Here is a 13953-nt window from a genome sequence, read left to right as displayed (position 1 = left end):
TGACTTTTCAAGATTCCCAAGCTGTAAGTGATCATTTTGACCTAATTGCTTGCTGTTGAGAATCTCTGGCTGTCTTCTTCCTTTTGCTTTTCCTCTTCCTTGGCAAATCTTTTGGAAAATATAACTGGAGGATGAAAGCTTCTTACAAAAAGCTTTTCAGTTGTCTCTTAGATTTAAAACCAAGTCCTCAGCATGAATTTGTAGCATCGTCTATGTTTTACCTTATTGACCAACTTATATTTTCCAATGCCTTCAATTTCCAATTTTTGATCATCAAAGCCTATTCTGCCACCGGAGTCAACATCCCAGGAAGTTGTGGTGTCATAGTAGGGATGGCTTCAATTGATTTTGGAAGCTAGTCATAATAAACAACCCATGGTCTTTGGGCTTTTTTATTTCTTGTGGTCTTTACTGCGCATGTTCTCATATTCTGGGAAAGGGACCTTTTCTCCACGGGGAGAGGAAAATTACCCTTTAGCTGGAACCTGAGTAAGGGCTGCAAGTTTCCTTTCCCTGCCCGTGAATTCCTCCTGCTCAGTCAGACAGTTATCCACCCACTACTCATAATCTGCCTCTAGAGTTCCCATTCTCTTCCTTCCCATCTAAAAAAATTATATTTTTCCCCCCTGTGGTCAATATTTGCATGTTCTTAGCTGCATAATGTTTTGCTTATAGCATCAAAAGGACCTCTGTCTCTTGTTCATGAGGGATATTATTCAAGTTCATTTACATCTGGCTTTATGATATGCTGTTTGAAGCTGACTGGTACAGGGAATGCCATTCTTCTCTGGTTCTGAGGCTATGGTGTTAACCCCTTATGAAACCAGCAAATCTCTTACTACAAACAGTAGGAATTGTAACATTATTGTATTGAAGGCACTTTATATTATTATATTGAAAAACGCTCTCCTGGAGTTCTTTATCTTATTTTTTTATATACAGTCTTCTTTATTTTTAGGTGCTTTTCACTGGATTTTTTTTTTTTCCCTGTCTCAGATGAAACAAAATTTTAAGTTTTAAATGTTATACTCTTTTTTTTTTTTTTTCTTTAATCAGATAGTTAGGGTTAGTGAATTACAGTGGCCCATTCTATAAATGACACAAATGATTAATCATTTTTTTATGTATTAGAGTTAACAAATTTTTGTGCCCTCTTTAAACAGAAATACATTTCTTGATAAATGTTCAAACTAATGTTTAGAATGTGGAATCTAGTTAAAAAAAAACACACACACACACAAAACTTAATTGCACTTAAACTTTTAAATAATTATAATACCAAATATATTGTGATTGCATTTGGGAATGTAATGTGTAAATAAAGGAATCCTATATAATAAAAGGCTAATATACAAATTGTCCCCTGTGGAGTTCAACCGACTGGCAGTTCAACCTCTTGCTATGACATGTGCTGACCACCAAGGAATGCCACAGAACGAAGGAAGGCCCTGGCTGGCAGACAGAAGGCCCTGATTGGCCCTAATCGGCCCTGATTGCTAGCTAGGTCTAGGTACCCTACCCATGCACAAATTTTGTGCACTGGGCCTCTATTTTATAATTTTTTTTTTTAGATGAAAAAGAGAAATTCGAACCCACGGTCTTCAGGGATACACTTGTCCAGGGGCTTAATGAAGCTGGTGATGACCTTGAAGCTGTAGCCAAGTTTCTGGACTCTACAGGCTCAAGACTAGATTATCGTCGCTATGCAGACACACTCTTCGATATCCTGGTAGCTGGCAGTATGCTTGGTAAGCCTGCATGATAGCATCTTCTTGTAGTGTATCTATTTTTAATTCTATTAAAATAGTTCCTTATAAGGTAGAATTTCTATAAGTTTACATTTGTGGGAGACTCACCAATTTTTATCTAGATTACAATTTGGAATAGTATTAATGTGGCTATGAAATAATTACTAATTAAAAAAAGGCATGGAATTGAGGTTTTTCTGTTGACATTAAAAATGTCTTTAGATAGAAGCCAACTTTCCCATGTGTTCCTAATCCTTAAAAGTTCCTGGAGCATTTAGCACAGGAAGAATAATTTCTGCAGTATAGTATAACTTTGTATATATCATCTGGATCATTCCAGTATGTTTACTTAACCCGCGTTACATGCCAACTTTTCCTCTATCTAATAGAGCAGAGGCATCAGGGAAGAAGGCTGCAAAATACCATTTTAGTGACATAGTATCTTGATCTAAATGTTTATTAGGTACATAACCACCCATTATTTCTTTCATAGTTATTCTTAGTAAGAACGTAGTTTTGATCATTGGTTTCTGTAGTAGCCATAAGTCACTAAAGTGGTCAAATTCCCTAGGCCAGTGATTTTCAACTGCCATGGGAACATTTGCAGATGTGTGGAAGTGATTTGGTTGCTATGTAGACTTAGGAGTGGAGGTCATCTATGCTACCTGCTTTACTATGCGAAGGACAGTCAATACAATGAGAAATTACCCTGCCCAGCCCACTGTAGTGCCTTTCATTGAGAAACACCGCTTGAGCCGGCCTACTGTACAACAGGTATATGTGTTTCTCCATTCTGAAGTAGACCCACCCTTTAATTTCTCCCTCTGAGCTCTTGTATTTATTACAGTATTTGGCTCCACTTACTATAGGCCCCCCCTTTTTTTATCTGTACTGATGGCTTTTACTACAAATTAATTTTATTGTTGTTATTGTTTATAAATTATCTCATATCATCACTTGAGGTAATTCAAGTCCACACATAAAAGCTGGTAATATGTTCAAACCCAGACATGAAATTTTTGATATTTTGGTTAATTCCCTTCTCTACCTAAATACACATACTTTCGAGAATGGATTAGTATACAAATATGATACACTGTATGCTATTTTGTACTTACTCTGCAATATGTTATTGCCTTTTATGTCCATGAGTGGTACCTTGGATGACTCTAAAGAGAATTAAAACTATACTGATTGCCGAAACCAGTTTGGCTCGGTGGATAGACCGTCGGTCTGTGGACTGAAGGGTCCTGGGTTCGATTCCAGTCAAGGGCATGTACCTTGGTTTCAGGCACATCCCTAGTGGGGGGTGTGTAGGAGGCAGCTGATTAATGTTTCTCTCTCATCGATGTTTCTAACTCTCTATTCCTCTCCCTTCCTCTCTGTAAAAAATCAGTAAAATATTTTTTTAAAAATAAAATAAAACCATACAGATTTTTAAGAATATTTAACTCCTTTCCAGTTTTCATTATTATAAACAACAATGTAATCAGTATTTGTGTAGACATATTTGTGCTTTTATTTAGTTATATTTTTATGTATTCAGCAAAGGATTAATGAATTGATGGATGGAAATATCTATGTCTGTTTATGTTTTATCAGTCTCTCTGAAAGAGAGAAAATCAGCCCAAAAAAAGGAATGTCAACATTTTATCAAAAATCATATGTTCCTGGCCCTGGCCAGGTAGCTCAGTTGGTTGGAGCATTATCTTGATGTGCCAAGGTTGCAATTTCAATCCCTCATCAGGGCACCTACAAGAATCAACCAATGAATGCATCAATAGGTAGAACAACAAATCTATAAAAAAAAAATCTTGTTCCTATTTACCTACACTTTTAGCAATGTTAGGTACTCTCAATTTTGTCAGATTCTTAGTTTTTTGTCAGATAAGTGATACATATTTTTATTTAAAACTTTTAAATTAATTATGAAGCTGAACATTTTCTGATGTGATTTTGTTGTGTGTATGTGTTTCATTCATTGTGATATACTTTTATGGACACACTGGTAAGTACCATGCTAAAATAGTCTTCAGCAAAACTTGGTTCTTGCCAAAGTGACTTCGTTAGTCAATGATGTGGACCCTTTTCCACCCTCTGCCTCCTGGCAGCACCGTTGACCCTTCTGATGTGCTTGAAATGTTTTATATGTTTCTCTTACATGAACCATTTAGACTTTCTCCAACATCTGGATGTCACTTCTTACGTGACTCCTGCATTTCTATACTTACTCATCCCACATATGTATTAAATTATCTGTGTGCTTTGCATTGATTATCTCAGTGCTCCATTTACCATCTGTATAATCATAATCAGCACATTTACATCTGCAGGCCAGGGTTCACTCCTTCATGCCTCATCCATACATCCCAGAGGAGGGTAGAACACAATGTTTGGTACAACCATGAGCACAGGCAATACATGACTGGATGTCCAATGAGGCCAGACCTATGATGTAATGACTGAAGCCAGTCAGGTGCATTCTTTTTATATAAACAACATGGTTTACTTATCAACTATCTGAGAATTTTCTTCCCACCCACAAAAATATTTACCTTCTCCCATTGTTCTTTAAGCAACATTTCCTTGGTATTTCAGTTCTACGCTTTGAATAATAGATACAAGAAATAGTTCACTGGTTTTACTTCTACTTTGAGAAAAACAGCAAGCTTACCAGAATTTTTAGAAAATAGCAATTAATACTTGGTCCCAATATCAGGGAAAATAAAATTTAATGTTGCAATATTAACGTGTAACAAATGTTTTGTAAAAGAATGCAATTTTTAAAAATTGCCACTTAAAAAAAAATAGACTGTAGTTTCAAAATCAGGCGTCCCAGTTATGTAACTTCCACCAGGTTGGAATTATTAGTGCAGGATTGTTAGGAGATTATCATCTTAATAAAATGTTGGTCCAGGTGGTTGAATTCATTACAGAGAGCTAATTAAATCTTACGCATAATTATTTGAATGAAAATAGACTCTGGAAGGAGCTGACTTTTCTAAAAACTAATTTACTTATAAAACCATATGCTGAGGTCAAGAAAAAGTTGGCTTTGGCTATGTGTAGACCTTTTCATCCAAAGATTTAAAGTCACAAATTAAATCAAGGCATTTATACACTTAAACAAAGTGGCAGTACAAGTACATAACCTATAAATATTTGTTGAGTGTATAAAAGATAGAAATCTAACTTGGCTTACTCAAACATTCTACTCTAATTAAAGTGAGGTTAGAATCAGGAAACAGAAATACCTGCTGTTCCCCTTATGGTCTTCTAATCAACCCATGTTTTAATGGCCACCATTAAAACTTACAGGAGGAGACTTGGACTGTGGAAAGTTGAGTCGTAGAAAAATGGCATTCTTCTGTTCCAGTCCATTTATTTTATGATACCATATCAGCCGTGGGAAAAAGAAGATGAGAGAAAAGAAAGCACACTTTTTCCTAGCCAATGCAGCTACAGTGACCAAACACAAACGGTATGCAGTCAGACTATGCACTGCCCAACCCTGCATGGAGAACTGGATTGGAGGAGGGAACAGTTTTATTACCTCCTCCAGACCAACAAGACCTATCCTATGAACTCCAGGCTTGGTCAATGCCAGTGTTGGTGAACTGGAATCCGACAAAATATTATTGAGACTGAAAAGTGAACCGTGACCTGATATGGGAAACATCAGGAATTGCATTGAGAATAACTAAGTTCAGTGAATAAATATTATTGCTTAGCTGTCATGATTAAGGATATAGTTGGGAAAGATCAGACTTATAGTGATAGAATCTAGTGAAGGCAAGAATGTAGAACAATCATCTCATATACAGTGGTGGGAGTTTAAAATGGAACAATCAGTTTGCATTGTATTAGAGAAACATAAACAAATAGATAAAGAACTATTGTATATCTCTGCATGCACATCACTCTGTGAAATGTTATGTTACTCTTAGATTTAGTAGACATCTACTTTTATTGTTTTCCTGTGGTGCAGTGTTGATCTGTTCTCCTCATTGCCTTTCTCTTTTTTAGCCCCTGGAGGGACACGCATAGATGATGGTGACAAGACCAAGATGACCAACCACTGTGTGTTTTCAGCAAAAGAAGATCATGAAACCATCCGAAACCATGCTCAGGTAGAGCCTATCATGGAGAAGTTGTTTTGTTAGAAGGGAAACATTTAAACAGGATTCAGGGAAATATTAGGTTCAGGGATTCTACGGGCCACTTTTTAAATAGGAATAGTTTATAGCTCATAACATTGAGAGATACTCAGTTGCATTCATAATAAGACAGTGGGCATCAAAACATTATGAAGGTGGAGATGTTTACCTCTCACCCATAAGGGAAGTGGGGAATTGAATACTCATATATTTTCTGGTGAATGTATAAATTAGACCAACGTTTAAGGAGAGCAATTTGGTAGTATTTTTCAAAACTAAAACTATATATTTTCTTGACCCAGGAATTCCACTTCTGGTATACATACAGTGTTAATTATCATAGTGTTGCTTATAACAATCTCAAGGGATTAAAAACAGTGTGATAGTGGACCAATAGAGTATAATTAAGTAAAGTTTGGTAATTCATATTAAGAGACTATCATGTAGCTGTTTAAAAAGGAAGAGTAAGAAGAAATTTGTGATACATAAAAGCTATTAAGGATTCATATCCAGATTAAATATGCCACTGCAAGTCAGTAAGAAAAAGACAAGCAATCTATTAAGGAAAGACACGTAGGCCTTTCAAAGAAGAGGAAATACAATTCCCCCCAAAATTAGATGAAGACATATTCAAACTCATTGAAATTTTAAGTGAAATCATGAAACATTCTTCTGCATTCATTAGATTGGTGAAAAAGTTAAGTCTTTAGGCCCTAGTGAGGGTCAGAGTGTGGCAGGAATGTAAGGAACAGCATTATATTCAAAAGCATGACTAGCCACTTAGAATTGGTGTGTTCCTATTCTGATTCTATCTTGGGCCCTTCTTAAAAGTCTATTCTTATTCCCAACTAAATTTTGTGGTTGAGTCCAAGATCATCAAGTCTTGTTATACACATTTCAATGTATTCATGAAAAAGGCCATAGGACATACTGACAACTAAGTGACTGGATTTCATTTGCTAGAAACTGTCTTTTACTTTAGTTATTAAAATGTGAAAGGCATGCTAAGTCGACTGATATATGAGATATGTGGCCATCAAGAATTTTAACTTCAAAAAATTATTCCAATTACATGGCATTTTAGCAAAGGTATTTCTTTCCTTTTTACATATAAGAAACACGTAACAGATAAAAACATAAAATAGTTTCTAAGGATTGAGTGGGCCCTGGCCAGTTTGGTTAAGTGGTTAGAGTGTCAGCCCTTGGACCAAAGGGTTGTGGGTTTGATTTCCCATCAATGGCATATAACTGGGTTGCAGACTCGATCCCCAGTCCAGGTCGGGATGCCAACGGGAAGTAACCAATGGAAGTGTCTCTCTTGCATCAATGTTTATCTCTCTGTCCCACCCGCCCCTCCTCCCTTCCACTCTTTCTTAAAAAAAAAAATCAGTGAAAAAAGTAAAATATCCTTGAGTGAGGATAAATAGGAAATCTTTGCTTCTCCTCGGTATGTAAATGGCCCACAGAGCCCTGAGCAGGTGTGTAGTGAAGCAAGTGTATTCATTTCAAAAGCTGGACTTTTATATTTTCCGCTCAGCCTTCGGTATATCAAATAAGTACAGTTCACTAAGGACCAGGATTTCTGATTTCTGTTTCTGTCTCATACTTAATAGCAGTTCCTGGATCTGCCAAATACCACATTAATGCCCACCTTATCTTCCTCACAGAACTTTTGTTAGAATTAAATTCACACAAGCCACAGGTGTATTACTTGCTAGTTGGGTTCCACTGGGAAAGAAAGATAAGAAGGCCTGGAGAAAAACCATACTCCTCAATCCCATGTTGGGCATTATTCTTCCCCCATAAAGGGCAGCACTGTAATATTTACTCTTGGACTCTCTCTTGGCTGTATTATGGAATAAACACTGGAAGTTTTAGATGAGAATATATCTAAGAGAAAGAAATTAGATGCAGGAGTGATTTTCACAGTTAGCAAAATCCTATATAATAAAAGGCTAATATGCAAATTGTTTCCATGACTGGAAGTTTGACCAGGGGCAGGGCAGCTAACCAACCACCTGCAGCCCCTCCTGGCTGGTCCTCAACCTCCCACAGCCCCTCCCCACAGCCGGCCCAGGACAAGCTGGCTGGACCCCAACCATGCACAAATTTGTGCAGTGGGCCTCTAATAGTATTTATAAAATCCCTACTTAAATAAGAGCATTGTATAGTCCTATTGAGCTGTTATAGCAAAATAAGATTGGGTGGCTTAAAGTACAGAATTTTACTGCTCAGTTTAGAAGGTTGGGAAGTCCAAGTTAAAAGTGCTAGCTGATTAGCTTTCTAGTGGGGTGCTCTCCCTGGCTTTTATAAGTCCTATCAGATTAGGACCAAGCCCTTAGGACTTCATTTAACCATCTCCTAAAGTCCCTATGTCCAAATACAGTCACAACTAAGAGTTAGAGCTTCAACATATGAGTTTGAGAGAACACAAACATTTAGTCCATAACAAACATCACTTCACTTAAAAAAACAGTCCAGAATTCCACTGACACAGTTGCATACCCTGCTGGAGAGTTCTAACTGGATTGTGGTGGTCAATAACCCTTTTTTGCCATTAAGTAAAAACAATTTTTTCCTCATCTGCTAAAAACATGCTTGTGACTACATAGAGTAGAAGCTCCCCTGAACTCTGATCTTCTTGCCAGCATATCTACCATCTGTGTGATTATATATGTAACCCCCTTCATTTAGGGTTGATATTTTACTTAAAAATAGTTGTATTTATATTTCCCAATTTATTCAAATACTGGATTTCATAACAAATTCCTACAGGATATTTCTAAACACATTCTTGAGATTGTACCTTATTGCCTATGATTTACAGAATTTCAGGAAAATACTTTTATTTGTTTTTATAGCTTAATTTGTATTAAAGAGATGGCAGGTGATCACATGTTAATCCCACATGGATTGCACATTTAAGTTATTTCAATCTTTTCATCTCATGGTTTTTAAATTATTCATTTTCTTTTTCATCACAGTTATTTTCAGTTGCTCACCTGTTATATTCTTCAGTGAATTTATTTTATTCAATGTGTGCATTTCGATGCTGTTTTCCCCCCTAGGCCAGAATAACTCCTTTGAAATGCTTATAGTTCTCATATCACAACTGAGCATGTTTAAATACACATTTTTTATTGTAGATCTATGTTGTGGTTTGAGTAAATTTCTATACCTCCTTCTATTGCCTTTTAAAATTGTTTACAAAATATTAAATGGCTCTCTTTTATGTTTAGGTCTTCAATAAACTCATCAGGAGATATAAGTATTTGGAAAAGGCTTTTGAGGATGCAATGAAAAAGGTAAAAATTCAAATGTAATGTCTTATTTGTTGACTTTTTTTTATTAAATGTTTGTTGACTGAATTAATGAGTTTAACAAATCATTAGCTAATACCTGTACGAAGAAATACATGATTAATCTAGATTTTCATACATATTTAATATAAAACAGCATACATTGTTCAATAGGAACAGTTTTATAAAATATAATCTCTGACCTTATAGAGCTTAAAATAAAGAACATAAAATATGCAAGAAAAAGAAATATATTCAGGGAGGAATCAAGATAAGGTGATATAATTAGTTGAAGTATGTGAAATAGCACTGCACAGCAGCTAATACTCAGTAAAGTTCTTAAATTTAAAAAATACAGTTTAGCAAAAGGGATAAAACACATTTTTGGAGATAATGTAAAGGTGTAAATCTCAGTGATTTTTCTCATCTGCAAAATAGTTGTAACAAGATTGCAAACCTTATGGTAATTGGGGGGGGGGGGATGATAACTATATACTACATAAAAGCCTAAGTAGCTATGACATGCACTGGCCACTAGGGGGCAGACACTCAGCGCAGTTGCTGCAGAGTGACAGCAACTTCTCAAAGTACCCTCTCACATTCCAGGACCCTTGGCCCCATCCGCATAGGCCAAGTCCGAATGATTCCACTATTGCATGAATCTGTGCACTAGGCCTCTAGTAACATATAAAGTGCTTAACATAGTGACTGGCCTCCAGTAAGTAGTGAAATAAATAGTAGTGCCTTATTAAAAAGACCTCTTTTTCAGTTATTGCAACATGTTCCCTCTTCCAGTTTGTAGTTCCTCTGTGTTTATATGTAACAGTCACTATATTAACTTGTTATAAATTTGTATGTTTCTTTGTCATTGTTTCCAGTTTTAGACATCTGCCTAAATTATAAAGAAACCATAACATCTATTTTGCTCTTAACTATTTCCTCCTGTTCAAAGTGGTCCTATATATCATAAAAAATATTTTGGCTGTAAAATAATATTTTTTAAATTAATATTTTCAGTGACCCAATTTTCTATTTATGAGTCCTTCAGAAAGGATACTTAAAACTGTATGCTGAAAGGTGTTCATCACAGTATTGAGAAATTACCTAAATGTGCATTGGTGGGCATCTGATTAATTAAATTATGATAACTCTATACAGGGGCATATTATGCAGTATTCTAAAGAATGAGCCCTAATCGTTTTGGCTCAGTGGATAGACCCTTGGCCTGCGGACTTAAGGGTGCCAGGTTCGATTCCAGTCAAGGGCATGTACCTTGGTTGCAGACACATCCCCAGTAGGGAGTGTGCAGGAGGCAGCTGAATTGATGTTTCTCTCTCATCAATGTTTCTAACTCTCTATCCTTTTCCCTTCCTCTCCGTAAAAACTCAATGAAAATATAGTTTTAAAAAAGAATGAGGCCTAGCCACATGAATTGATTGAAGAAAGTGTCCATGGTAGATTGTTAAATGAAATAGCAAGGTGCAGAACAACTATTTGGTACTACTTTAACCTTGGCAAATCTCTTAATTTTTTTGTGCCTCGGTTTCCCTTTCTGTAAAGTAAAGATCAAGGCTGTTGTAGATATTAATACACAAAGAGTATCTGGTCCACTCTACTAATTTTAGTTACCATCAATGTACAGTTCAGTAAAAGCAACTTGTATTATACATATAGCTACTTGTAATATTCAGATACTTATCAATACATTTAAAAATCTGGAAGGACATGCATCAAAGTTAATGTGATTCTAAAGGAGTATGAATAGAGAGGAGGTTTTTTTTACATTTTTATGTTATTGTTTATTGTTAGATTTTATTCTGGCAGTATTACTGTTTTAATGTGAAGAATTTAGATCGAAAGGCATGTGTTTCATTATACTGCTAAATGCTTAGAAAAATGAGTGCTTAAGTAGAGAAATGAATATGATGAAAAATGATGGAAAGCATTCAGATAAATTAAACGTCTTACTGCTTTGTCTAATAACATTACTCGTTTTTACTTATCTTAGCTCGTTTCAGCCGTGAAAACTTCCTTAATTATTTCATTCATGTAATGAATATGCTTTCAAGAATGATTTACATTTCACAGTATTCTATTTTTTAATAAAAATCTACTGCAATACATGCAGCACATAAATTTAATGTTGATTAATAGAATTGAGCAATGTGAATGTTAATTTTTAAAGAATGATCTAACTTTTGCACCATTTTGTTGTAATGGAATATTTTTAATGAATATAGGTATATTAATGTCTTTAAACTAGTATTGTTAACATTTTTATTTTGGAAGTCATTTCACATTATTCACTTGAACCCTACTCAAGATTGATCTAAAGTGTCTGTGATTTTCTCAGTGTTTATCCTGCCCAATTTCTAATGCTCCCTGGAGTTTTAATCATTCATGCTCTCGTCCCTCCCTCTTTATTTCTTGTGAACTTAGAAGCTGACTTCATTTTAATTCATCAACACTTTAACAGGCATAAATTGAGGTGAAATGGAGTGGTTTGATTCCATTCTGCCACTTATTCACAATACTGGTATAAATATTTGGAGAGTCACATAACCTCTATGTAATGTAATAATCTTTTAACTGGTGGGGATAGTAAATTAATATTGCCACACCCACCAGACAGAACTAATGGAACTTCATTGGCACTTAGGCCTATATTGGTGCCAGTAACTTCTCATTGGAGCCAAGTAATGAACAAGTGAGCAGGGCCGGATAGTGATATTGAGCCCCGGGGAGCTGAGTCGCATGCCTAAGGACTGATGAAACGGAGGAAATAGCCCAGGGACACAGTGAAAGCTCCAGACGGAAGGGGGTCAGGAGCCAGGGGAGATCGGTCTGCAGACTTAGTACTCTTGCAGTTCAGAATGAGGAGGGCCTTGGCTTCCCTGCAGCCTTTCTGGGATTGTTACTTTTTCAATTGCCTCTCCAAAATTGCTCTTCCCACCTCACATCAGAAGCCTCTTATCTGTCAGGAACTTTTCTTTCCTGCATGTCCTCCATTAGCTCATCACCAGAACTGGTGGCACACCTGCAGGATCCAAGAACTACCAAGCTTGAATCTTGTTATTTTTAATAGAGCAGCAAGAACTTTCTCACTCACTCTTTCTCTTGAAGAGTATGTATGCTGTGAGCTCAGAAAAAGTATATGCAGGATGTCAAAGACTATTGACTCTTTCCTAGATTTTATTTGTTTTGCTTTAACCCAAAAAAAGGAGGTAGATGGGTGCGGGAAGCTACCCAAAGAAGTGGGGGGGGGGGGGGGGTGAAAGACAGTAATGTATTTCAGAAAACATTACTCTCGTTATGTAATGAACAAAAAGCCAAATGTAAATTACTTATGTAACTGTTCACACTGTTCTCCAGATGTCTCTCTTCCTTCCTGTGAATGTTATCTATAGTTATATATAAGTGAACTTGGAAGAAAGGAACTATGCCTGATAAAGTCACTCTTCATAGTGTCCAATGAGTAACCAAACCTGTGTTTTCAAGGTGTGAGGACTATGCCTGGCACAGGACCTGCTAGTTGTGTTCCATGGATGTGCATTCTGTGTGCTCTTTGCCTACTAGTCCTTTGCTTTATAGACACAGTTTCTTTTGCTTGACCCGCAGCTTCTCCTCTTCCTTAAAGCCTTTACCGAAACAGAGCAGACAAAGTTGGCAATGCTGTCGGGGATCCTGCTAGGCAACGGCAACCTTCCTCCCACCATCCTCACCAGTCTCTTCACCGACAACTTAGTTAAAGAAGGTAATTACTCCCATGTTTACTTACCTGTCAGATGAAGAAGGAAAGCCACAGATATTTAGAAAAATATCAGTATCTCTTCTTAGTGTCCTCAACTCCCCCGTGTAAGATAATGTGCATGTTCGAGGTCTTAAAAAATAAGAGAATTGTACATGTTTATTGTAGAAAATTAGATGAAAAATTTGCACATCTAAACAAAGACTGGTAATAAACCAGGATTTTTGGTGTAACACTCAATGTCTTTGTCAAATACCCTAAAATTAATTTGGTCCAAACCACTTTTCTCAACTTACACGCTATTGGCATGTTTTGTTGGGACAATGCTTCATTGTGCAGGACATTGTTTGTGCTTTCTTGGACATTTAACCTTTTTGCCCTCGGACACAAAATGCCAGCCTGTAGCACCCCCCTCCTTTAGTATAACAACCAAAAATGCCCCTTCATTTTCCCAAATGCCTCCAGGCTGCCATTTCCCTGGTGAGGACCTTGCTTCTCAGCTGTTACCTCAAGAGTTTGTGCTGAGTTGTTCACTTTGAGGACATTTTTAAAACATTGATTGTGTTTGTTTTGAAAGTCCAGATGGCTGCATCAGCACTTAGCTTTCATGTTAAGGCATTAAGAGTTTGACAGACATACAATTACTTGGTTATAGAATAAAACAAAAGTGGGCTTTTTTTTTTTTTTTTTTTTTTTTGAGTAGGAGGATAATGATTTTCAAGTTATAATAGAACACAAAACAAAGGGTTATTTAAAAATAAATTAAAAGAGTTTCTATGAAAACATCTGTTTCTTCTTAGTGCTTAAAGTTTTTCTCTTGTAAATGTGAAGTCCAGCCTCATTCATGCCTGCAGTGAAAAGGTTTATAGTTTTCAAGGAAAGGATGGATTCTCTGTATTTTTCAGCTTAAAGCAGTTCAGATTTATAATAGTTCAGATTCTAATTGTATTATTGATAGTATAACATTTTAAAGTAGTTCCCTGGAGAGAATTTACTAGAAA

At 36.3% G+C, this 13953-nt stretch overlaps 1 protein-coding gene across 6 annotated transcripts in view; it reads left to right on the top strand.

Annotated features, from left to right (window-relative positions):
- Positions 1-13953, top strand: part of BZW2 (basic leucine zipper and W2 domains 2) — a 50626-nt gene that overhangs the window by 19452 nt on the left and 17221 nt on the right. For all 6 annotated transcript variants that reach the window (XR_006740940.1, XR_006740939.1, XM_036429270.2 and 3 more), the window contains 4 exons: positions 1572-1748; positions 5775-5878; positions 9145-9210; positions 12823-12958. Coding sequence is in view for 4 of the 6 variants with exons in the window: in XM_036429270.2 (XP_036285163.1) it covers positions 1572-1748; positions 5775-5878; positions 9145-9210; positions 12823-12958 (483 nt within the window). In the remaining 2 variants the exon portion in view is untranslated. The remainder of the gene's footprint in view (positions 1-1571; positions 1749-5774; positions 5879-9144; positions 9211-12822; positions 12959-13953) is intronic.

This window comes from Pipistrellus kuhlii, unplaced genomic scaffold, assembly GCF_014108245.1.
Source record: "Pipistrellus kuhlii isolate mPipKuh1 unplaced genomic scaffold, mPipKuh1.p scaffold_m20_p_10, whole genome shotgun sequence".
Classification (NCBI taxonomy): Eukaryota; Metazoa; Chordata; class Mammalia; order Chiroptera; family Vespertilionidae; genus Pipistrellus; species Pipistrellus kuhlii.
The sequence above is the reverse complement of the archived record's forward strand: the minus strand, read 5'-3'. Positions and strand labels throughout refer to the sequence as shown.